Here is a 26,407-nt window from a genome sequence, read left to right on the forward strand (position 1 = left end):
TGCTTTTATGCTGATACTTTATTTGGCTTGATACAAAAGTCACAAGACAGAAATATACAAATGCTTCAGCATTTTATAAAAATCAGAGTTCGTATGGTTTTGTAACAGCAGCCAGTCATATTAATGTAAAATATTCACAATATTTTTTTTTTAAGTAAAAAGGTGCAAGGCACTCCAAGGACATGAAGTGTCACTTACCACTGTAAGTGACAGCAGGACAGTCACACAACCCCTGTAGGTTTTGACATTGTGCATTGTTTGCTTAAATAAAAACCTTTAAGGTCCCAGACTGCAAACAGCACACGAGCAATCTCACTGATTTCAGTGGGGAGAGGCTGCAGAGATGCAGCAGTTGGCCCATATTACTACAGGCAGCACAATCAGGCCTAAGAACAGGTATTCTTCCACACCACAAGTGAAGCAGACAGGGACACAGCATTCACTTGTTTTGCTTTGCTTTTCGAAAAAACTCTCTTAGGACATGATCCCACAACCTGCCATCCATGCTAAACTGAATCAGAGCACAGAGTTTCTTGGCACTGCAAAAGATCAGGTCCTTGTCCATAATGCAACATTATTAAGGTTGTATCATGCAGTGTATTTCTCCTCCCCTTGTTTTTCAGTTTTGTGGTAGTGGGTATAATCATTATACAGTTCCTTAAAGACTTCCCTTATGCCAGGCTGTAGGGATGCACTTAAGAACTTGATATCACTTTCAATGCAAAGGTCTAGGATGTGATACAATCCCTCTGTTAGATGTTTCTTTACTTCTGGGTGCAAGGTAACCTATGAAAAGAACAAAAAAAAATTAATTTTTTTCCTACTCTCCATAGTGAGTATACCTCATTACAGTAAAATCCTGACATGACAAGAATCCTACTCTATCAGCCCAGCCAGAATGGTTCATTAAACACAGCATGAAGTATAAACCAACACAGATTCTTTTCTCAGACTAATTTACAACATAGGAGCCATGTGTAATTCCACATGTTAAAATGCAGATACATGCCGTTTCACTTGCAGTGAAGTACAGGTGAAGACACACCCATCAGAAAACTTAGCAACCTAAAAGCTATGATAAGCATGTCCTAAGATATTCCCTGGAACATATTTGCCAGAAGAATTTGTACTCATCTTTCATGATCAGGAATCTGCACAACATATATCAGATGCAGGCCGCACAAACTCGGGGATCAGCCCGTCTGTTAGATCACTTTAGCATTTAAAAGGAGGTGGCATGCTTTGCCTCTTCCAGTTTAATAACATGCTAGTTATCCAGCCAGTTTTATCAAAGGATTTTAAGTGTGCTTCATAGGCGCAATAAAGATGCTTCAAACAAGCCAGCAAGATGTGCATTTACTCGACCTAAAAAGGAGGAGAGGCCCAGAGAGATTAAATGCCTTGTTCAAGGTCATGTAGTAAATAAAGGCAGAACTGGGAATTCAACTGAAAGCTCCTGACTCAGTCCCTTGCTCTAGTCACTGAACATGCATACTGTCTTCTCCCAACTGGCATAACCCCTACAGTGAGGAGTGTCAGTGCCAACTCTAGTCAAAGCAGAGCACATCCTATGCTCGCAACCCACTCACTACAATATAACTAGCTGAGGCAGAGCTAGCCTCTGGATTATTTTTGCCACATGGGAAGCATGTCCCATCTCTGCTAAGCACCAAGATTAGCTCCATGGCCCTATACCTGTGCCTGCATGCACCAAGTTATGGAAACTGCATTAAAAAACTGTCTTTAAAAATATTCCTCTGTTCCTGAGGCAACTAATAAACTTGTCACTGGTGAAATGAACTCCTCCTCAGAGTGACAGGTCGACTTTTCTGCCCTAAAGTCACCAGGCACTGGAGGGGAGGGGGCTGATTTCCCCTGCCAGGGATAAGGAACCAAATGATTGCTGCAAAGGGAATAGTACAAAAGCCCTGTCTTACTACAAACATGGGCCAAGATCAGTCTTGCTATAAGCACATAGACCTGTATTTGACTTAATGGCCTGTACCCTCTCACATCACGTATGAAAATGGGCTCCACCCCTATATAGCTCTATCCCTACTCTCTGATGCAGCTTCCCCTTAGCACTTTGGTCCTCTCTACACATTGCAGGTATTTTGCAATTAACTGGCTAATTGTGCAATTACCTCAAGACCAGCTACACATGCAATGTACTGACCACGCAATAAAAAGCTTCAATGAGCTATAAAGTTAGACTTCAGAAATGTGTACTAACTTTATAGCTGGTTGCTACTGAGCTTCAGTTTGCATGTGTAGTAGGGTCTTCCCTGTGACTGGGGAGGGACAAGTGACTTCTATAATATGGAGCCCATTCCCCTCCCCTTCTGATATGCATCAGTCCTCACCAATTTAATAGTCAAATAGGAACTGATCCTTTCATAACATTCTGATCTCTCTGTTCCACAGGAGATTAAAGACTTGTCTCATGCTTAGTTATCCTGTCCATATGTTAATCCCCAAACCACCCATTAGTGTAATCAATAAACTTATTAGACATAGCACCCAGAAGTAAAAGCCTCAAGAGACTCTACACAGTAATACAACACCAAACAAGAACCTTTATCATTTGAAATTAGATATCTGAAAAAGTAAAACAGGCTCTATTTTCTGAAATATTCAGTGGTTTTGTAACTAGTGACCATAATTGCTGAGAGCAGATTTTAAAGAGGTAGGTTTAAAGATGATTAAACAGAGTCCATACCATGGGAGTGGACAGGTGGTATTCTTTGCTGAATAAAGTTTCATTCTATATAAGAAAAACTACTTAAAAAAACCCTTTAATGCAGCCATGCCCACCTAATACACCAATTCTTTCTGTTGCTATTTCAATACTTATCTTTCTGCTTCCCATCCACACCTTCACCTCTGCAAATGGAAAAGTAGTTGGAGTCTTTTAAATCCCACCTTCCTCGTAGTGGATTGTATTAAGTGTACTGTTACACTTAAAATACAACCTAATACACAGGCGATGCGTAGGGGAGCCAAAGCAGGGGCATGTGCCTGCCCCCCAACAGGGCCACCGCTGACACCTGAGAGAGCTCGCCAGCTCCAGCCCTGCCACCAATGCCGGCGCCGGTAGGTGCTCCCCCAGACTCAGGAGGCACCAGTCGCCCATGACCTAATAATACCTTAAGTGGTGTCAAAGGTGTCAAGATCCAATGACCAGAATCCTTTTTAATATTTCTATACATGTAAATAAATATTTTACTATTAAGATGATTAAAAAATATTTGGACTCTTTAGGTTTCTAAAACATAATCCATATAATCCTTTTAAATGTTCAACACATTTACATATCATCGCAGTCATCCTAATAAAATGAAATTTAGTAAGATACTTTATGTCCCTGTGCATCCAGAGATCCCAAGGCACTTTATTAACAGGAGTTAAGCGTCATTGCTCCCCCAAGAGGAGGCAAGAAGTACAAAAGCAAAAATATCCCAATCATCAGTGTCAGTCGAACAGCTGTTTAGCAGCAACCTCCTAAACAATTTCAGAGAACACAAAGTGTCACTTTACTCTTAGACCCAGTAGACATGGTTCCTTATCTGTTAAGGATAATGGAATAAATCATAGAGAAGTGGGGCTAGAAGGGAATTCCAGAGGGCACTAGTCCAAACCCCTGCTTGAGGCAGGGTCATCCCTATTCAAACTATCCCATGCAAACCATCATCTAAATGATGCATAAGACTACTGTCAACCCTGACACAACACAGACCTAACACCTGCCACAGGCAAAGAATGGAACCACAGCAGCCAATGACCTGCTTCTATGAAATGCTGCCAGTATATGTTCAAGAGATCCCAGGTAGAGGGCCACACCCCTTGCTACAGAGGAAGGCAAAACCCCCCACAGTACATATCGATCTAACCATGAGGTCAAATTCCTTCCTGATCCCAAATATGGTGACCAGTCTGACCCTGAGCAGAGGGGCAAGACCCTCTAGCCAGGAACCTCTGGCTTTGGTCCCAGCAGAAGTATTGGCATGCCCCAGTCAAAGTCCCCAGCCTTGGCTGTTGCCAATATCCAGTGTCTCTGGGAAAGCTTAGAAATAACCTGACACATAGCAGAATGGGAGGTGGGAACAGGGGCAACCAGCAAAGCCCAGAAGCATGGGAAATACCCATAGTAGAACATAGGTATAGCTATGCCTAAATCATCCCCAACTAGTGGCTGTCCAACCTCATCTTGAGCACCTCCAGGGACAGAGAGTCTACAACTTCCCTAGCCAGTCTATTCCACTGCCTCACTACTCTAATAATGAAGGGTTTTTTTCCAGATATCCAACTTTTGCTGCAACTTCAAGCCTTTGGTTCACATCCTCCTCTGCAGTAAAAGAGAAAACATGCTTTCCATCTTATTTATGGTAGCCCTCAAGCATCTGAAGACTGCTATCATGTCACCTCTTAAGCATCTTTTCTGCAAGCTGAACGTGCCTAGCTCCTTCAGTCTATCCTCATATGACTTCCTTTCCAAGCCCTTGATCATCTTTGTTGCCCGCCTCTGGACCCTCTCTAACTTCTCCATGTCCTTTTTAAAAATGTGGGATGAGGCCTAACCAGTGTTGAATATAAAGGCACTATCACACCTCCCATGTCTTGCACCTAATGCTTCTACTGATGCATTTCTAGCATAAACCACACTCATCAATTTTCTGGTGTGTACAAGATTATATAAGACTGTCTCAGACTGATTCTTATCCAACACCTGTCCTCCCAAAGCTAGGAGGGCCTATTCTTCCAAAATGAAATGGATTTTGCTGGGGCAAAGAGGAGAGTCAGTTTGTACCTTAGGGAAGTTCAAAGCATCAGCTGACAGAGACAAAGCTATAAAAAGGGGTCATAGGAAACTGGTGGGAATGAAGCTTAGAATATGGAGACAGAGCCCTGTCCCATCCCCCCAAAAAGGCAGACTACGCACCTAAAAGTTACCTGCTGAAGTGCCAAGCTTATAGTTGCCTGAATCTTACAATGGAATTCAGAGCTCTGAGGCACTGAGGTTCTCTATAAGATGCAGAGAGTTAAGAGCTGCGTAACATGGAGCGTGACAGCCAGTAGGGGGTGTACGAAACAGGCCCTACTAGATTCGGATTCGGCGCAAATTAAGTACAGTGATTCGATTTGTTGATTCAGATCACTGTCCTGATTTGATTCAGCTGAATCTGAAGATTTGATGCAGATTAGGAGAATCAGCGATGTGGCCATAGACGCTTTAAATGTTTTTTCTACATACCTCAAGGTACCAGGCATGGCTCTTGAATGCTGCAGATGGAGCATCCCACAGGAGCACAGGGGGGCCCCACATGCTTGGCAGCAAATTCAGAAGTGAACCGGAAGTGGACTCCCCCCACCGTCGGCAGTCGGATACAGGAGGACCCTGGGTGCCCCCCACACCCAGGAGGTACCAGTCGCTGAGCCGGGGGAAGGGGAGAGGCAGGTGGTCCTCTATGTGCTTGCCAGTGGACGCAGAAGTGGACTGGAAGTGTTTCTGGTCCACTTTTGAGTCTGCCACCAAGCGCACTGGAGATCCCCCCCGCAATCCTATGGGACGCTCCATCCGCCCCACAATCTCAGCATTCACAAGCTGCCTGGTACCTTGAGGTATGTAGAAAAAGCATTTAAAGCTGTGTCTATGTCCGAATCATCGAATATTTCCGAATCAATTCGGAGACATTAAAGGTTCTCTTGATTCGATTCGGAGATTCGGCCACCGAATCGGGCCAGATCTCCACCAAATCAAATCAGCGACCAAAGCTTTGCACAGCCCTAACAGCCAGCACATTGATCAGGCAGCTGCCTGAAGTCAGTTCAGCCAGTGGGAAGCTGCCTAGTACTGGAACTATACTTTATGCACGGACTGGTTCAATTATAAAACAGAAATAACCCTAGATACCCAGCATCTTTTCCTGCAAAGACCTCAAAGCTCTTCAACAATAACAAAAGCACAGCTGGTAGTTTCTGACTGGGTTTAGCCATGAGCTAGGCACTGAACTGCTCAATCAGGTCAGGAACAGCTGTAGGAAGGTGCAGCAGTGCATCTCAAGGTGCTCACAGAGCTTCCATTGGAAAACTGAAGTGCTTGTACTGTTCAGGATAAAGCAGGATGAGACAGCAGCTGAGCAGGGGTTGTCAGGATTGTACTTTTGGACTCTTGCACCTAAATTTCACCTAAGCTCCCTGTTGGATGCCTGAAGCCTTTCTTGGACCTGGACTAAGATCCTCAAAGGGGCTATATATAGAATGTTGTGCCTACTTGCAACAATCTTGGTTATGATTATTACTAGCCAAGAGGAAGAAGGTACTATTATTCACAGGCTGCATCTCCAGTGGGTTTCTCTTCATCTTCGGGCTGACCACCCAAACATACCACTAACATGTAAGCAATGCTTGTTCTAGCTCTGCTTTTCTTTGTTTGATACAAGTAACAGCCCCTGGCATTTCTGCTGTCAATTAAACCTTCCCTTGTTGTTCTTCCTCATATATAGATCTACCAGGTCTGACTGGAAGGGGTAGGAGACGGTAGAGAAAAAAGTCAGGGGAAAGAGGGGAAGGGGAGGAAGAAACACGATTACAAAAAGCAAGGACTCAGCAAGCTATTAAGTCCCAACAAAGATTTGGACAGAAGGCTACTGCAGTTAATAAGCACTGCTGGAGACACAGGCAGGGCAGGCATGCTGCAGAGGTATGCAGACAGAATTCTGAGTGGCAGCCTGGTCACTGCAATTCAAGTGGTAGCAAGCAATCAGCTTACCCTAGTTAGTCCTATTGGGGGAAAGGATGCATGGGACAGGAGCAGCTGGATTTATCACCCTACTTACAGTCCTTAATGTCACCATCTCCAGTCACTCCAGCCCTATCTTTACATCAAGGTTATTGCTGGGAAAGACTCAGGCTGCATAGCTCGAGGAAACTGATGAACATTTTAACATCACTTTAGTGGGGGAGTTGACAAGACTACAGTGGGCTGTTCAGTTAACTAAAGGCTTGGCACACTGTAGCTGATGCTTAGAACTATCCTAGTGTTAAAAAACAGAGCAGCACTTTGCAGCATGACACTGGTGTTGGGACTTGCTTTAAGTGGCAGGCATATGAAATGGAACCTGCTGAACTGAGCTGGACAGGAAGTGGATTTGGCCATGGAACAACTGTGGAGATCACTGACCTTCGAGCAGCTGCTCCAGACAGCGGGCTGCCTGCTGCAGAAACAGGAACTGAAATCTCTTAACAGAAACCAAGCCCAGCAGGACAAACTTCACCTCCTCTGCCCCAGCCCCTCCTGCTGTTTCTAGGAAAGAGGGGAGATCAGAACCATAGAGGAGCATGGAGAGGACAGAAGTAGGCCAAAACTATATAAAGGGCTTCAGCTTGGCCTCATGATTCTGTCCACAGCACAGGAAACTAGAACCAGCACAAGACACAACAACTGCTAAGGGCACGTCTCAAACACAAGAGTGGACCGGCTTTTATGGCGAGTCAAGCTGCCCCATTTTAAAAAGGGATGAATAAATAACAAAAACCTTAGGGGGCTGAGACTCCACCACTCTCAACAGTCACTACTTTGCCTCTGCACAAACTAGGAGCAATTTTCTCATGCTTTCCCATGCCTGTTTCCAAACACCCAGTCTGTTCATTCCTCACACATACAAGTGCACCCTGCTCATTTGCACACAGCTGCCATGTGTATTTTATGCTTGGTTTATGCCTCAGTCTTTGCCTCTGCGGTTACATGCTTATGGCCTTAGAACACATAAGTGCATCCCAGGAGCAACCACTATAGCGTGCGACTTTGACCTATAGCATGTGACATATATGTGACTATAGTAGGTGACAGCTTCTGTGATAACAGGCTGCTGCAAACCCTCTGGCTTCAGCAGAGTCCTAGTTTTGCCTATGAACATTTCTCTTTGATTTATAGCAGAGGTATCAAAACTTCTCCAGCCCAGTGGGCAGGTGGGTGGGGCAGAGCCAGTTCATGGGCTGGACTGGACCCACAGACCAAGCCTGCAAGTCGGATCCAGAGGCAGCGCTGCATGCGCTTGTCCCCCTGAGCAGCCATGCTGCACAGCCCTGGAACTGCCGTTGCGGGCTGTGCTGTACGACTCTGGTGCCCTAGAGCAGCCGCAGCATGCAATGCGGATACTATGGGGCTGTATTGCACATGGTGGCTACTCTGGGATGGGAGCTGGGACAGTCGTTGCATGTGAGGCCAACCGACACACCCCACATACTACCTGTGGGTCACTTTGAGACCGGGCACCAAATGATACAGCTCTGTGGGCTGTATCTTTGACATGTGTGATTTATAGAATCACAGGATTGGAAGGAAAGTCCCAGGTCACTTAGTGCAACTGACTGCCCAGATGTAGGATGTGGTGGGTACTCCCATGCTGTTTCAGCCAGACACCTATTCAATCTTTTCTCAAAAACTTTTAGTGAAGAATATTTCATGCAGCTTGTTCTACTGTTCTAACGATCAGGAACATTTATCCTCAGATTTAATCTAAATCTGTTTTGCTGCAGTTTAAACCCACTGTTTCATGTCCTGTCTCCTGTGGCAAAGGGGAATAGTATTTGAAAACGCCTATCACATCCCCCAACAAGTTCCTTTTCTCTCAACTAAACACACCCAGTTCTTTCAACCTTTTTCTGTGTGGGCTGCATTCTAACCCCTTCCTCATCTCCTCCTCAATTTTGTCGCTTGCCTCTGAATCCTCTCCAATGTCTCTGCACCTTTGTAAAAACATGCACAAATTAACCAGCACCAACTGAAATGCCATTATCACTTCCAAGTCCTTCATACAATGCGTTGGTTAATGCAACCTAAAATTACATTTTGCAACTGCATCCCATTGCTGACTCATACTGAGCTTGCAAACCACCAAAACCTCTAGCCCTTCTCAGCAGTGCTATCGCCTACACCAACTGTCTCTCACTGTGTATTTGGTTGTGCCTTCCTAGGGGTAGCATCTTGCATTTTTCATTGTCAAATTTGTTGTCTGTATCTCACTTCTAATTTATCCCTACAGCCAAGTCAACAATAAAAAAGTTAAACGGCACCAGACTTGGAACACAGAACCTGAGCTCCCCACTTAACATTCCCAGCTATTCTGACATCTATCCAAGTGCATTTACTCTTTGTCTGTGGTTATTCAGCCCATTATGTATCCACCTAACAGTAATTCCATCTTTCCCCACATTCATTGGTTATGCCTGAGCCAACATGGAAGAGTGAGTTTTTTCCTCAATAACTTTTTCGGTTTTGCTTTCCCAAAGAAACAAAGGTGCTGTGCACTTGCAGAGAGAATCTCTGAGTAAGCCACATCAGTCTGGGAGGATTAGAGCCACAGTTTGAATCCCAAGTGCATGAAAAAGCATATTAGAAGAACCAGGTAATTTTGTAAACATGGGTTGTTTTTCAAGGAGATATTATTTCAAGAATTGTGTTTAAATTAACCCTAATTTGGAGCACTGAGCAACCCTATGTGCCCAGGAGGGGCGATACTCTGGATCTGAAAGAACTAGAACTTTACTAAGTCTTCAAGACAGATGAATGTATATTACCTTCTGCAGTTCAGTCACATATTTGGCTGCTATGAAGGGAGAAAACACTGTGAACTCCTCTGTTTTTGCAGCAATATAGTCATACATCCTTTCCACCAAGCGTGCACATTTCAACACGACTCCAAATTCATCCGTGCTCCCTGAAAAAGAAATCAAATTGTGATTCAAAGTTTGAGGGTCAAAAAAAAAAGACTCATTTAATTAATCTTTTTACACAAACAAAACTCATTCGTTACATAAGACAACACAAGCCGGCCATGGGATCTTATTTGGGCTTGCCAATTAGCATATTTTTAATAAAGAAGAGAAAGTTGAACTAGATAAATTAGCTTACAACCAGCTCCCCGCTTCTATCACTAACACCACTACCAAAAATCTAGCCAGTTTAAAAATACCTCAGGAACTTCTGCACTATAGTTCAGCCACCCTGTAGTGCAGGTGAGACATACCTATGATGATGAATGGAAGTACTGCATGAGGCCTAGTTTACACTAGAGAGTTTGCAAGCAGAAATAAAGTTGAGTGTATTCATACCCAACGGTTCTCTGCAAAGGCAGAGCCCTTTTTTCTTCTGACAGTTATACTACCTCTGCTGAGCAGAGGTAGGCTTCTGTTGCCACACAGCAGCTAGCATGTACATGTAAACACTGCCATGCTTTCCACCAGCTGCCATGGTTCCCTTTAACAGCTGCTTCACTTTGCACTTGGGTGGCTCAGCTGCTGCAGAGAAGCCTGGAGAGCTGCCAGAAGCACATGGGCATGTACATGCTCTGGTGGCTTAGAAGCAAAGTCTAGTGGGGCAGGGTAAAGTGAACACAGGCAAAGTTTAGTTCTGTCCTGGCCGATTATAAGCCAGCGTGGGGGGAGTGAGGAGATGCACCGTGTACCCTTTCAAAGGGTGTCAGTTACTCACAGGAGCACAAGCCATGACATAGCTTGTGCTCACCTCTGCACATGTGGCTAGTGGCTTTCAAGACACATTATGGTACTAGGTCTTTATTTCAATGCCTACAGTTACAGTCTGCCTTGTTTTGCATTTTCTTCTCTGTGTTGCACAGGATCAGAGAAGGATAGGTCCATAAAAACAATGGAACAGCACCTCGCTCTCCTTTCTGTCGTCCCTCATGCATGACAGAAACCACCAGCCTACTGAAACTGTTCAGGAAAGATGGAGCCGCTTTTAACATCACCTGAAAGAACATCAAATGAAACGGTATCAGGCAAAAGTGGATGCAACACAGCAAAACAAAAAAAAGGTAGAAAGAATGATTCTAAGGTTTCCATGGGAGGCTATTTGGCACCCCACAACTGGCTGCAGAGATTGCAAGTGCTTTGGGACTGGGGATAATCTTTTCTGTGTTCTGTGTTTCACAAGCTCCACAGCTCAGTGGAGTCCTGGCCCATACTGCTACAAATGATTTGTAGTCATCATCATCCTTAAGGAATCACCCTACAGACTCAAAGCAGAGGTTGAAATTCACACTGAATTAATGCCTGCGGGAAGCGATGGATAGTGTCTGTCCTGAAACTAGTGCTAGCCCAAGAGATTTACAGTCCAACAATACTTACACATCAGAAGGCAGCTTGTACAAGCAGCTTCCCACTAACATAAACCATTAAGTATAACATTCCCTAAGGTGCCCAATCCCCATTTTCAGAAGTGGCTTTCACAGGTAGGAACCTGAATCCCACTGATCTCTACAAACACTTCTGCTCTGAAATGTCATTTTTTTTAAATGGATCTTGACACTTTAGAAAAGATTACCCTAATCTGATTCCAGAGGTTTGTGACAAATCTGCAGTCAAACGGTTCTTTAAAATGTAAGCAGAAAGCAAAGCAAGACAGTGACTGAAGCAAGTGTCTTTTAGGATCTGGTATCTCACAAGCTATCTCACAAGCTACAACCCTTTGATGAAACTGGTGCAAACACTTTTAGAACCACAAGTTTTGTTTTGTTTTTTTCAAGACATAGCTCACAAGTCAGGGATTTATGTCTTGTTTTTAAAAACATTTCTGATCATTGGCACACCCATCTTGCTTCCTCCCATCCCCACAGACCTTAGGGTGACACTGCAGGATAGAGAAGAGCACTTCGTGGATTCCCAGGAATACGCTGCCATAATCCTCTGTCTTCAGATGATCCAGAGGGACTGTTAGAAGAATGCTGAATGCCAGTGACACATGATGTGGGTTTGTGAGAATCTCTTCTCCTTGCCTCAGCAGGGCTGCTACTGCCTCCAGTATAGGCACAACAATGGTGGGAATCAGCAGCTGGTCCTGGCAGGCTTCTCTGCATTGCATCTACATGTGAAATTGAAGAAGAAAAAAAAATAGGCTCCCCCAATACACTCTTGTTCTTGAACCTGGAGGATTAATATTGGCATAACTATGTAAATAAAGAGCCCCACTCACACTAGCCATTCTAAGTGCATGGATGATATTGTGTCCACACGCATCATTTCCTGCAAGCACTGCTGAGTCTGTGGACTGCTGCTGCTATCCCACAATTCCCTAGAGCAGTGGTTCTCAACCTTTTTTGTACCAGGACCCATTTGTAAACATCGATGGCCAGTCCCAACCCAGTGACCCTCCTTCTCAACTGACTGCCCCCTGCCCCGACACTCCAACCCCACTAGGTGTGTGGGGGCAGGGGGGATGTGTTTGTGTATTTCTCAACCCATGGGTTGCGACCTAAAAGTGGGTCACAAGAATATGAAAGGGCCACAGACAAACTTTAAAAATGGATCAACAAACTTTAAAAATGGATTCTCCTTTAAAGGAAAAAATTTGGGAAAGGTGGCTTTTCCCTTGCAGGCTGGCAGAGTTCCAGCCTACAAGGGCTGGAACCTCCCCTTCCCTTGCCCCACACAACGACCCCCTGCCCCACACACTGGGGGCCTGGGGGCAGCAGGTTGGGAGTGAAAGGGACTGGGTTAGGACTGGCCAACGTTTATAAGTGGAAGCTGGTACAAAAAGAGGTTGAGAACTACTACCCTAGAGAAGATTCACAACCATGATAAATGGTTCCTATTTGCACTTGCTCGTTGTGTCTATATTGTTCCAAATGATTTGTCCAAGGGTTCTGTCCTTCATGAGCATCCACACGTGCCATTAAGGATGGGAAAGTGCCCTCATGCTGTTACTGAAGATGCCATGATAGAACTTTGCTAATCATGCCCAAACCACTGCCAGACAAACTCAAGACCTGGGTAAAAAGGGCTGAGAAAGTTGAATTCAGTGTGCCCTAGTTGCCAGAATGCTAACGGCTGCACTGGTGGGTGTTGCCAGTAGGTCAAGAGAAGTGATTATTCCCCTCTACTCAGCACTGGTGAGGCCACATCTGGAGTACTGTGTTCAGCTGTGGGGTCCCCGCTACAGAAAGGATCTGGACAAATTAGGGAGTCCCGTGGAGGGCAACAGAAATGGTGAGGGGGCAGAGAGACATGACTTATGAGAAAAGACTGGGGAAACTGGGCTTATTTAGTGTACAGAAGGGGAGACTGAGAGGGGACTTAATAGGAGTCTTTATCTACCTGAAGGGGGGGTTGAAAAAGGATAGAGCTAGACTGTTCTCAGTGGTGGCAGATGTCAGAACAAGGAGCAACCGTCTCAAGTTTCAGCAAGGGATGTTTAGGTTAGATATGAGGAAGAATTTTCTCACTAGGAGGATAATAAAACACTGGAACAGGTTACCCAGAGAGGTGGTGGAAGCTCCGTCCTTGGAGGTTTTCAAAACCTGACTAGATAAAGCTTTGGCTGAGATGATCTAGTTGGGGCTGGTCCTGCTCTAAGCAGGAGGTTGGACTAGATGCCCTCCTGATGTCCCTTCCAACCCTCACTTTCTATGATTCTATTATTTTCATACATGCTTCTTAGTAATGTACTTAGCCTTTTTTTTTTAATCTGTTGGTTTTTTGCTTTGATACATGCCAAAACACAACAGTTCCCTTTTTCAGTGAGTCTGAAAGACAGCTTCCCAGGACATAGAAAAGGGCAGCTCTCCAACCCCTCCATGCAGACTAGCAAGTCCTCCCAGTCTTCATGTATTATGGGGAAGCTCCAGGGAATTATACCTCTTCAAAATGATGACAACAGTAATGTGCTTTGTGCCAAGGCAAAAGGATTTATCTGGAGAGATTTGTTCCAAGCAGTGGAAACAAATCATAAACCAACTCCTATAAAATACATCATTTTTATTTATTTTTTAAAATACATTTTGTGCTTCAGACACAATAGTTGCAGGCTCAGCCAAACAAGGGGGAGATAATGAAGTTACAGCTGTGGGAGCTGCGAGATACTTACAGCCAATGCTGTGATTATCTGGGGACTGGAAAACCAGAAAGCTTTCTCTTTCTCTCCACTTAACGGGCAGCTGAGCAGCAATTTGATTAGGGTAACAGCTGACAGTACTTCCTGCAGGAAGCAAGGAGACAAGGAGTCACTGGCAGAAAATAAATATTTTTTTTGTAGCATGGCAGAACTCTTACTAGGGAGACATAGTTTGAGGCATCTTCAAAGCCTTTATAAAGCAAAAATCCCTTATTAGACTACATCTCTGCAAAAGACTGAATATTAAAAGCAGCAAAAAAGTTTTTACGAGCTGACTGGTAATCTTATCCTGAACAAAGTTTATTTTAAAAGCAATTCAAGCATTTAAAAAATAATCACACAGCAAGTCATATAGTGGTCACTGTAGGTAATGGAAGGAAGCAGAACTTCATGCAACTTACTTAAGTAGTAAATTGCTTGGGAAGTCACAGAGCAGTTAAAGTGAACCAAACTGAAGGTGTGTTACCAGTGCATTTCAACCTTACAGTTCGCACACATGTATTTCAATGTTTATAAGCTAAGGTGATAGCCATTATATAAACCAGGTAGGAAGACTTGCATATCTCTTTAAAAAAAAAAAAAAAAGACCTACTGGCTATATCTGTGACACAGAGATGCCTTTTCAAAATGTGCAGAACCTGGACCAGCTTTCCCTGAGCTGTATCTGGGTATGACCCACTACCCCCAGAAAGCCCTGGACAGATACAACATTTGAAACAGTATGAAGAACATGGAGATAAACGTGCAAGCCTGATGATCCCATGTGATGCCAGATGAAGCCCTCCATAAATACCTTTTAATGAAACAGTAACTATTTGGAAGCACTTTATTTTGAAGCACTTCTGATTATGTCTGTACCTGCTACGGTGTATGATGGGGAGTTTCTCCATCACCTAGCATTCCACAGAGCTCTGCCCTCCCCCTCAACCAGTAAAGGGGGAATAGGAGATAGCAGGGTGGTCAGCCCATGAGCACTCTCCTGCACACTAAGATATCCCTGGGGCTGGAAAGAATGATTCTTTGCACAGCTCTCCACCTCTGGAAAGGGGAAACTGGAGGCCAAGTGCATAAGAGAGCACTCACTGGCCATCTGCCATGCTCTCCTGTTGTGAGCGGAGTGGAGCACTATAGGATGTTGGAAGACCAAACAAACCCCTATCATGCCCCCCCACCTGGAGAGCACAATGCTGCAAGCTATCATGGTGATTTTTAAGTGCTCTGGCTGGGGTCTGTGCATCTGTCCATACCCTGAAGCACTACAGATTTAGAGCACTTCACGGAATGGAACAATGAGAGAACTGGCACTTTCTGTCTAACACAAAAGAGGCATACAGACCCTACACAGTGTGCGACTTAAGCAAGCTAGGCAAGGCACTGATGCATTATTCTGAGTCAAAAAATTCACAGAAATTAAAGCAACTTCCTAGTAATCATCTGCATAACTGGGATAAATCACTTTTCAGGGAGCAATCTAAGGATTCTCCTGGATAACACAATAGGAATGAAACAAAAGCTGCTATTGTAGCATTGAAATCAACTCAAGCAGGGCTCGCAGGGAGAAATCCATGCGATTCCCAATGCCATCAGTGGGAGTCAGACTGCTAAATCTTACTGAAAGTCTTTTCCATTTCCTTCTCAGTGGATTCTGTCTGTCATTGGCATCTCCAGAGCACCCTCATTACAGCATCTAAGCACCAGATTTAACACCATTAAAGCAACCCATCTGTGCAGCATAACGAAAAATGTTTTTAAAGCCTAACTCCTACTTCCTACTCAGCTTATGCTCTCTGGCCTCTTTTTCCTACCACACACTTTGTCAGATACCATACTAATTCAGTTCAAGGCAGAGAAAGAAAAAAACAAGGAAAAAGAGACAAAAAATAAGCCAAACATTCTTTACCTGAGGATTCTGCTTCCAAAGGTTGCTAACCTCAATTCCCTGGAGTACCAGCTTCATCATAACATAAAACTCCTCAGTGGTACACCTCTCTAACAGCTGAGTACCCAACTCTGTCAGCTGCATTTCTATATTTTGAATTACCTGGACTGTGATCCCAGAACCTGCATATTAAGAAGGAAGACAAACACATTTGAATTGTTTATCAACACAGAGAACTGCCATATGTAACAGTTTTTAAATCAGTCCTTAGAACAGGACTGTGGGCCTTTACAATATTTGCCTGCAAAACACAGTCTCTTCCTATTCACAACAACATGTCACTCAAAACACAGTAACCCTACTGTTTATGCCACTATCATCATATTGATGAAATGCCTTCACTCTTATCACACCATGATGAGACCTGTCCATGAACTAAGGGAACAAGCTGATCAGGCTGCAAGATACCTGGGCTTGGGGATAAGAGCCACAAATACCACAGGCATTGAGTTGATATGCAAGATCTCTGTTAAGACCATACCTCCGACTTATTTAAATCAATGAATATGCATACATACATACAAATTATGACCAGATTATGTTTTAGTTTACTTAGCAATTTTGTTCTCAGCTCCAAACTTGCAAGATTTTGGGTAAGAGAAACAGATATTTTAACTTCTTTAATGCCTTGCTTTTCTCCAACACTTTCCATGACAGAATCTCATAGCTTTTTACTAAAAAAGCCTGTCTCCACACTAAAGCATTATACCGGTTTTGCATACAAGTAAACTGAGACAAGCAGGTGTGGAGGCAGATAGTGAAAGAAGTAGCATCGGAATTTGGTAGACTTGACTACGATTCCCATGATTTAATTTCTACATCACACTGGCATCTGCAAGTGAATTCTGCAACTGTGAAGACTTGAGATACACAGCTTGAGAGACAGCTTTTGTATCTGTATATAGCAGCTGTTATCCAGTCTCTTCGCATCTCTGCTAGCAAGAGCCTCAGGCAGGTTCACAACCAGATTTGCTAAGAGTTTCCCCATGCAGAACTGCACTACAATTATGCTCCTGGGCAAAGACATGTTAAGAATCAAGCAAGAGGGCAACATCAACATTCAAAAAAGCATGCTGTAGAACTAAACTCGGCTAAATCCAACCTGCCCCAAAGAAGGTTGCCAGTTTTGTTTAGACTACAATGAGTCTGTGCAATGTCAGTGTACATTATACTTTGAGGGAGGCAACATACCATTAGACATTAGACCACTGGCAATCAAGAGGACTGAGCTTCTAATACTAAATTTATTAGACTCACTGGCCATGTCCCTGTGAGGGGCAGCGTGCACTTTTCAGCGCCTCAAAAGCCTTTGAGGCACCACAAAAAGCACAAGGTGCATGTGAAAAGGTTCTCCGCGCTGCATATTTGCAGCACGGAGGCAAAATTAGATAGCAGGAACCCCTGGTACTCAAAAAAAACACAGCAAAAAAGAATGGGGTGGCACATGTGGCTACAGCGAGCGCTGCCCGAAACGGGAGCCTGGACAGCCACAGCCACACTCCAGCAGTCGAACAAGCTCTGCAAGCCCAGATTACCGCCGCTGCAGTCCTGGGAGGCCCCCATGATCCCAAGTAAGCTGCTGGGGCCAGCCCAGATGCTGGCCCCAGCCTTCCCTACCCTACCTGAGACAATCTGTTGTGCGCCAGAGCTCATATGCAGGGGAGTGCCTGAGAACAAGTAGCAATGGCACAGATAGAAACTGCTACTATTTGTCCCCGTGGAAATGCACGTTCCTGCTCTTGGGAATGTGCCCACTATGGGCAAGCAAGCAAAGGCATTCACAGCTAGCATGATCTCTGGAAACAAAGGGGTCTGGCATCTCCAAAAGCCAGGTCTTCTGCTTTTTCCATTTCCTCACCTGCAAGTATGAACAATATTTATCCACCTGCATAAGGCCCTACAAGACCTCTAGGTGAAAAAGTGCCAAACCATTTACTCTCAGCTCTTTACACTTGCTGTGCTTGCTTGCTTCCCTCCTCAGACCCACTTGTCTAACTTTATTCTAACCATGCAGGTGGTCCAATAAAAGGCATCACCCCCCAAAAAAACACTTGCCTCCCACATAATTCTCTGGACACAAGAACGTAAGAACTGCCATTTACTAGGTCAAGCCATAAATCTATCTTGCCCAGTGCCCTGTGTCACACAGTGACAGAGTGTAGATGCTGGAAAGGAGAGTGAACAGGGTCTGATCAGTTTTTTCCACTGGTCCTCTCTCACTTGCAGCCTCCATCATTTAAGGTCTAGGAAGTTCTGATTCAGAGGCTATATCCCTAACTCTTGTCCTCAGTAGCTAGTGATGCCCCTTTCCTCCAAGAATTTGTCCAACCTCTTCTAAAATTTGGCTAAACTGTCACCTTCCACAACATCTGGTGGCAATGAGTTCAATACTTTAATTACATGCTGTGTGAAGTTTCCACCACAGCTGCAATATCACTCTAACACTATCAATTTATTAAACAGGCACTAGGCACAAGCAAAAAAAAAAAGCATGTTTAGAACATCCCTAAAAAGCCCTACAGCAAAATAGTCATTATCAGAGTGTTTTAGACTGCTGTGTCTCACTGGCTTGCACCACCATTTCTAAAACTTTATTGTATCATTTTATAAAAGGCTTAGAGTTATATCTTCAACCTTGATGCCCAAACTGTTGCCACAAACAATGCAGGAGGCACCAGCAGAAAGTGTCTTATTGCATGCAAAACAGGTCTTTTTCCATTAAAATGGAACACAGGGGCACATAAATAGCTACTGTTTCAAAGAAGAGAAATCTGGGGGATGGCAGGCATGGAGGAAGAGAGTTTTAAAGAAAAATAACTATGACTGACATCCAAAAAATGCCTTCCAGAAGAGACCACTGTCAAGTTAGATCCACATGAGTTACCAGCATGACGGTTTCTCTCCGAAAGCTTCCCTGACGTCTCTTAAAAAAAATGCAAAAAACAGAATACCTGCAGATTTGCTAGCATGACTAGACACTCAAAGAAAATAAATGAATGTGATTTTTACCCAACCCAGTATCCCTACATTTTCTGAGAAGATGGAGAGGGCATTTTAAAAAATCCATACCAGCAAGGAGTTTTTTTATAGAGTAAAACACAGTGACAGCAGTCTCTTTTCCAGGATACAGATCTTGTGCCGAGCAGAAGACAGTTAGAAACTGCAGAGCAGACCGAAGGAACTGGAGATGGCCTTCTGCCAAGGCCAATTCTCTCAGTATCTGAGAGTAAAACTTTTGGTATAGTTCAGCATGGGAATACTCCCAGTGTTTGCCAAGGTCTTTAGGACTCTTTGCCTCGCTGTCCCTATTCATAAATCTCAAATCTGCTTTCAGAAGAGTGGTTATAGAGGGTATAAATGTTAAAGGCAAAGGCTGGTCTTTGGCACAGTTCCAAAGGCAGGACTCAATGGCTGTTCCTGTCTGGAGAATTGCCAACTCCAACAAAGCAGACAGCTCTTCTGTAGGTTGCTGTCTCATTTCTTGCTGCTGCTGATGGAAGAGAGTCAGAATGTGGCACAGAGCGGTCAGTGCCACAAGAAGAAGCTGCTCAGTTGCTGGATTCCAGTTCTTCCTGCTCTTGCCTCTTGCTGCCTCTGCACTTGGTTTGCAGTTTGCTAGGAAAGTTATGAACTTTTCCAAATTGAGTCTCACACTCCATCTCCTTTCCACAGTTATCTGAAGGAAATGTTCCAGAAAGCTCTGGATCACCTGGAGAAATTCCGCCCACACGGGAGATGTCCCATCAAAGCACTTGCTAGTTGAGAAGAGAGAAGTCATGACAGCCTCGAGAACATCACTGGCATGGAAAACCTTAAAACTGGAGCGGGCATTTCTGCCAGTCTGTAGGCACGTTAGTAGGTGCAAGCAGGTACTCAGAAATTTCAGCTTACTGCAAGAGGCATTAGCTCTGGTATTGGCTACCAAGGACAGCAACAAGAGAAAACACCGTGTATGGTCTGAAGGAAAGAGACTGTCAAGTTTCAGTGCAGACAGGATCTCTAAGAGAGCTGAAAGCCTCTCTATCTTATCTTCGTCCAAGGTAACGGGGGAGCTGGTCCTTGTCAGCTTTAATATATTTTGAGCAACTTCTTCCATTTTTTTCCAGCATAAGCTGGGTTCATTCTTTAACAGTTTGTTTTCTGATGGGGCTACTAGCAAATCCAAAGTTTTGCAAGAAGAAAGAACTTCTTCATGCCATGGTATGTTATCTGTGGAGAGCAACAGAAGAGGATGATCTGCAGGGCTCTTAGCAGCCGAATGTAGCATGCCAGTACACTGCTGAATAATGCAACTTATAAAAGCACAGTGCAGCACCCGAATTTCTGGAAAAAGAGGACTATGCAGCAAATTGCTGGACACTTTTCCAACTGTGACAGAGGACTCATGATCAGCAGAAACCTCCTGATCTTGCGTGGATGATAAAGTCCTCAGGAGCATGTCAGCAAGGTACTCAACATCTCTCAGATAAAAATATGGAACCAGGATTGTAAGGTTTGAGACTACAAGGTGCCAGTGTGCAGTGGGATAGTTGAAAGCAGTGACTGCACTGGCATTGCCATTCCAGGGCTCAGACATTCCTGTGCTCATGCTTGATTGCCCAGATTCAAGGATGAACGCTGCCATGTTCTGCAAGGCTTGAAGATCAGCCTCAGTCTTGGAACTGCTCTGTATTAAAATCTTTTTCATTTTCTGAAGAGCAAGCAGTTCTAAGCAATATTTACTAGTTGAGAAGCAGTTGCTTGAGAGCCCCACTACTCTCTTCCAACACTGGGCATCCACAGTGGGAAGAAGGGCTGAGAAATCCCAGCTCTCCACAGCAGAATCACTAACAGCAGGAACAATGTCAGCCAGTGGACAAACGTACTTGCTGCAGTTCATATGAAGCAGAGTGTCAACCTCCACCCATGTGTAGACAAGGAGGAGAGCAGAGTCACTGGTCTTTTCTAGCCAAAGGTCCAGGTTCTCCTCCTTGACACAGCAATCCTTCAGAAGGTCCAGCAAGGGCTGGATGACCTCTTTCTGCAGCTCACCCAGCAGACTCTGAGTGCGAAGGACCACAGGTAAAGGGGAGACATTGTCCAGACACTTCATATTGAACATAAAAGCATGTAGCACTGAACTCAAAGACAGCAGTTTCAAGGCCATGTCAGAATCCCCCTCCACATAGGGAATGATGAAAGTCCGGCACTTCTCCAGGATGAGTGACAAAACGTCCAGAATCTGGTTGGGTGGCAGCTCGAGGAGGCACTCGCAAAGCTTCACTGTCAGGTCAGCAGACAAGACTGGCAGCCTCAATTCCTCAACAGCTGGACGACATATCACAGACAGTACCTCTCCAAAAAGCTTTGGGAACTGTCGCAGCTTGGTGTAAGTCTGAAACATGACATTAATGAGGGCCTCCTGGGGCTTCTTTGTACGGAGCTCAGAGATGTCTGCATCGACCCATGCCGAGGCCACCAGATCATCCAGATCTGGCTCTACTATCAAGTGGTTCAACAAAATCAAGGTCTTGAGGCACCGAAACCAAGCTGGGATGGAAGCCTGAGAGTGATTCACCAGAGTCTCTGCCAGCCTGCGGTAAAAATGGAACTGGATTTCCTTGTGCCGGATGCGGTCAGCAGCAATGTTGTAGATGTCGTTGCTGAGGACTAAGTTCAGGAGCTGTTCTACTGCAAGTAGCTCTGTGTTCCAGACTGAAGCAGAGAGTGTCTTCCCCTCCCACTGGTCCTCCTGCAGGTAAGAAAGCCTCAGGCAGCCATAAAGCCTGGTGAACATGTGGAAGCAAAGCAGCTGGTTTTCTGCCTTACAGTAAGAGTCCAAGAAAAGCTTGTAAAGTAGAGGCACTGAATTTGCTACCATGTTTCCATGGAGAGCAGATTCACAAAAATTGGTATCACTCAGCTTGTTCTGCACTGTACTGACTGGCACAAGGAGAGTTTTAAGAGCCCCTTTCTTCCTTCCTTGTGGTTCCCTTTCTTGCAGCAGCTCTTCTTTATAGGATGACAAGAGCTCAAGCTGAAATATCCCAGTCTGCAGCATGGTCTCTATGTGATTTCGGATTTCCTTGCCCAAGTGCTGACGTACATGGCTGTCATCTGACTGCATCCATGTTCTGGAAATCAGCAGATGTCTCAGAAGCAGACATGCTTGAAACAAGTGGCTGGTCACTTGCCCAAACACACGGTTTGGATTGATTTGCTGCCTCTGAAGCAGGAGGTACTGAGCAAAGGCCAGCTGGAGAACATCAAACAGCTGGGAAGTCATAGCATCCTCTGAGGTCAGCTGCTTACAGGCCAACCAGGACAGCTTGCTCAAGAGGTCTACCATCAGCTCATATTTTGCTGTATAAATGATGGTGAGGGGAGGAGTGGAAAGGATGCCTCTGCAGCAGCTCAGCACTGTGCTGATGTTCATGAGGTGCCTTTGTGCACAGGCCTCTGATATCCTTTCATTTATGACCTGAAGATTGGGGGGGTGGAAGAGAGAACAAAGGGATTCAGTATCAATTTTGCAGCCAGAAATAAACTTTGCAGAGACTGGGGCAGCGTCATCTTTTCTGTGATGAACAGCTCTAGCTGGACATAGCAGCAAGCCTTAATCAAAACAAGAAGGAAAGAAATCTGCCAGTGCTCACTCCAAATGCCCAGGCACAGTCTGACCCCAGCCATAGTCAGCCCATAAACCCTTCAGCACAGAAAGTGTGTCTACATGCATGTATAACACCTGGCACAAGAACCCAATACCCCTCACAAGCTTTCAGTAGTAGTATAAGAGATAGTAACTGTAGTACTGCTACTGGCCTTTGGTTTTAATAAAGGAATTTTTAGCTCAACTACTATGTGATCAATCAAATTTCAACACTGCACATGTTTGACTGGTCTTTTCCTACTAACCAGCATATTTAAGACAGTTCCCTCGCTAAGTGATTGGAGAAAGGAAACCTGTGATCATTCTAGTTTGATGTTATTAGGAAGTTTTGTCTTTCATACTGTTCTCCACAAAAATCCTCTCTCTTGCAGCAAAGTGGATAAAGACAGCATATTGCCTTAAAAATTCAAGGTAATTAGGCAGTGTGTGGGGAGGGGAGTGGGGGGAATAATTAGCCAGAATTTTATTTAGTGAATGATATTTCATACATCTTGCAAGCTCTAAAATAGAGTCAGATCTAGCATCTTCCAAATTGTTTGGTTGGAATTACCTGTGCAATTGAAAAACTGAGGCTGATTGTTTTTCCATTCTTCAAGAGGTTTTGTAGTTTTCTGCTATGGATAATATGATCCAGGTAGGCCCAAAGTTTCTCAACAACTTCATCCTCCAGGTCAAGTTTCTTGTTGTAAAAAGAAACCAATGTATGGCTCACCCAATCAAGTAACACCTGTAAGGTAAAAACAAAAAAAACCCTATCACACCGCTATGAATGATTCATCTGTACCTCCCTGTGAAGAGGTAAGAGTAGCCACTTCACAATTAAAACACAATCCTGCATCAAAAATTACTTTAAATCCCAAATACAAAAAGAACTTGCATACTTGTTCCAAATTTCAATCCATAAATGAAGCTATTTGTATAGGTCTGGCTTCACTTTTTTGGAGTTCCAACTGTTTCAATCATTTCCCTAGGCATATCACACTCCTGAAGCCTGGCAGATTGTATACACTACAAAACTAACAAGATCCCTGAGCAAAGAACATGGAGACTGAACATAAAGATCTCATAAGCTCTACAATCACCACTATAGAATTACAAGCTCCACAGAGCCAGTCTGACCTTTAAAGGCTTATAAAAGTCTTTAAACTTAAATGGTCTTCATATTGTAAACTCCATCCTGATCACTACAGACACAACCCAGGTCTTATAACACTTTCAGACCTACTACTACAATTAAAGGAAACAGCATACAGCGTAAACCAGTGAGCCAAACAGCTTGCACCTAAGAAAATCTTTGTTTGCCAAAAAAGGCAAGAGAGCTTGAAACTTCTGTAAGAGAAATAATGAGATTTTTAAAGTTATTAAACCACTGACATGGATCTCAAGTTGCACAGAGAAGCAAAGATAAAGCTTTCAAGTCCTGTTTCCTTTTGGTATATGGATATAAAATAATATAATTCTTCTTAATTTTTTTTCAATAAGAAAACACTTTTGAAATAAACACTACAAAGAGAATATTTAAACAAAAACCTTTAAAATATAATTAAATTTGACAAGGTTGCTCTCTTAGCAAGATTCTTTTATTAGACACTTCAAACATGTCTTAATTCAAACAAATTAAGACAATTAAGAAAAAAAAGAACTTGCATAAAGTTTTTTGGGCTAACATTAATTCAAGAAAAGTGTTATTTTTTTTTACATTAAGTAATGATCACCAGTATGCACTGTTCCATCATAGATTCATAGATGCTAGGGTCGAAAGGGACCTCAAAGGATCACAGAGTCCAACCCTCTGCCAGTGGCAGGAAAAAGTGCTTGTTCAAGAGACTACAAATCAGGTGATTGTACAAGCTCCCAGCCAGGTGCTTGTCCAAGGGACTACAAATCAGGTGAGGCAAGAGACTACAAATCCCCAAAAATCAATTAATATGCTAGACAAAGAGTTAAAAAAGGATTGAGGGCATAGACTACAGGATTGAAACAAAGGATTCATACGAGAACATTTCATGTGTGTGTGAAAGGCCACTGCTGCCTCCAAGGAAGAATCTGAGGAGTCAACAGATGCTATGCCCAGACACTAAAAAACTAGCACGAAATAAGTCTGAGTCACAAATGGCTCTTCCACTTGGTTATCTCGTGGTCCAGGAGGGGGATCTTGGTCCATGTCATCCCATGCCAGGAATGGACCAATGAAGTAGTCTGGAGACATGGTGGGACCAGATACAGGATGAAATGAAAGATGCTGGTACAACAGTTTTGGAGACTAAAGTTGCATTCATTCATGAAATGGGTACTACAGCCTCTTTCCCATTCTGCCCTAACTGAGATCAAAGACCTCTAAATATTTTGACCCTGACTGGGAGCAAATGCCTCTAAAAGTGATAATGTGTGTCATCATTTAGTCCATCTTATAGTAGGATTTTCTGCTAAAACTACTAAAAGAGGAATCCCAGGACACCGGATATTTAGTGCACATTTTGCAATGAGGCTGATACAGTCTATTGGGAAATGAACTGAGACCAAATTACTTTCACATAGGCCATTGCAAAAACACCAAAAAACAAAATAGTAGCAGTGACCGATCTCTGCTATATTGGCACTGGGTCTAGAAACAAGCAATGCATTACAGATACTTTGAATCTGCAAGTTTTCAATGACAACTTAAACAGTACCCCTTTTTCTGTATTTGACAATAAAAAAAACTAAGAAAGAAAAACAGAACAAGAACCTACTTGCTCTTTATTTGGAAGGAAGCACTGATGGGAAACCCATGCAAAGTGAGCTAGTTTGAGTTTGTCTTCCCAGGAGGTCTTGGCGCTTTTCAGCTTCAAGTAAATTCCAGAATAAATGGCCGCCATGGGGACAACAGGCAGATCTGAAAGACCAAATATGCAGAGAAATACAAAATATGTGCTTCAATAAACATTAGGCAAAGAATATCTAGGGTTACCCCTGTAGCAGTCTGGGATCAAATAATCACTACATCATTGCTATTTCTGGGAAGCCTGCTCAGCATCTGATGAAGCTTGTGTTATATATAGGTAACTAGCTAGGTAAGTAGACAGATATATGTACAGGTTTCTCTCGCTTTATGCTGTACACGTGTTCCCCGAAAACGGGGGATAACTTGAGTTTGTACACAGGGAACCCACTTTACAATGTAACAAATAGGGATAGGTTCCAAGACCTCTACTGCACTGACCCCCAGACCCATTTCTACCACTTCTACCCATTTCTACCGCTTCAACAAGACAATTTTGGTACTCACCAACAGCAAACAGTACACACAAGCACAGGGCACTATTATAATGGGGATGGCAACTACAGAAACACATACTGCAGACAATGAGCGAAGGGCAGATCCACACAGAAGACTATATTTTGGTGCACGTCACTCCCAAAATGCACTGCACAAAGCAGTTGACTGAGCTTCCTCCACATGGACCGCAGAAGAGTGAATTTACCTCACACGTAATGAGTTTTTGGTATAGAAAGAGTCACCATAAGAGCAAATTCACGCATACAGAGCTCACGTGAAGTGAGGGAAACCTGTATATATTTATAGATATAGCTATCTAAAGACACATGGCTATGTACACACACACACACACACACACACACACACGTACATATCTGTCTAGATATGTATGTACACATACACACACAACCTCTAGATACGTATATAGACCCCTCAGAGATACACTCCCCTCCCTTATAGGTACACACACACACAAGCATCAATAGACAGATACATACCCCAACCCGGGAACGCACCCCACCCCCCACTTCCGGCGCAGCTGCTCACCCCTCACTGTGGCCGGTCCCGCGCACCCTCCCGCCACGCAGCGCCCCGCGCGCGCGTACACACGTGCTTCCGGCCGCGCGGCGACCTCTGACCCGCCCACCGCTT

The 26,407-nt window shown here is 44.0% G+C and overlaps 1 protein-coding gene across 3 annotated transcripts; it reads right to left on the minus strand.

The window, feature by feature from the left end:
* On the minus strand, positions 1-26,402 carry URB2 (URB2 ribosome biogenesis homolog). 3 transcript variants are annotated; one of them, XM_006269322.3, is made up of 10 exons: positions 26,303-26,402; positions 25,230-25,372; positions 23,048-23,224; positions 18,918-22,308; positions 15,810-15,970; positions 13,883-13,993; positions 11,639-11,881; positions 10,679-10,769; positions 9,580-9,719; positions 1-786 (listed from the first exon to the last, which is right to left on the minus strand). In XM_006269322.3, the coding sequence occupies exons 2-10, from the start codon at positions 25,353-25,355 to the stop codon at positions 589-591; spliced, it is 4,638 nt and encodes a 1,545-aa protein (XP_006269384.1). In that variant the 5' UTR covers positions 25,356-25,372; positions 26,303-26,402; the 3' UTR covers positions 1-588. The 3 variants fall into 3 exon arrangements, with proteins under 3 accessions (XP_006269384.1, XP_059571357.1, XP_019335393.1); XM_059715374.1 differs by lacking the exon at positions 26,303-26,402 and adding an exon at positions 26,254-26,276; XM_019479848.2 differs by lacking the exon at positions 1-786 and adding an exon at positions 794-1,365.
* Positions 26,403-26,407: the final 5 nt, after the last annotated feature.

This window comes from Alligator mississippiensis, chromosome 1, assembly GCF_030867095.1.
Source record: "Alligator mississippiensis isolate rAllMis1 chromosome 1, rAllMis1, whole genome shotgun sequence".
NCBI classification, from domain to species: domain Eukaryota; kingdom Metazoa; phylum Chordata; order Crocodylia; family Alligatoridae; genus Alligator; species Alligator mississippiensis.

What these genes read in the sequence shown, in the direction of transcription:
- URB2 (XM_006269322.3), bottom strand. Translation starts at nt 25,355, where the DNA reads ATGGCGGCCATTTATTCTGGAATTTACTTGAAGCTGAAAAGCGCCAAG. An exon ending in TCAGTTTTTCAATTGCACAG is followed by an intron (nt 22,309 to 23,047) that starts GTAATTCCAACC and finishes CCCAATCTTCAG; the next exon opens with GTCATAAATGAAAGGATATC. An exon ending in TATAAAAAAACTCCTTGCTG is followed by an intron (nt 15,971 to 18,917) that starts GTATGGATTTTT and finishes CTTAATATGCAG; the next exon opens with GTTCTGGGATCACAGTCCAG.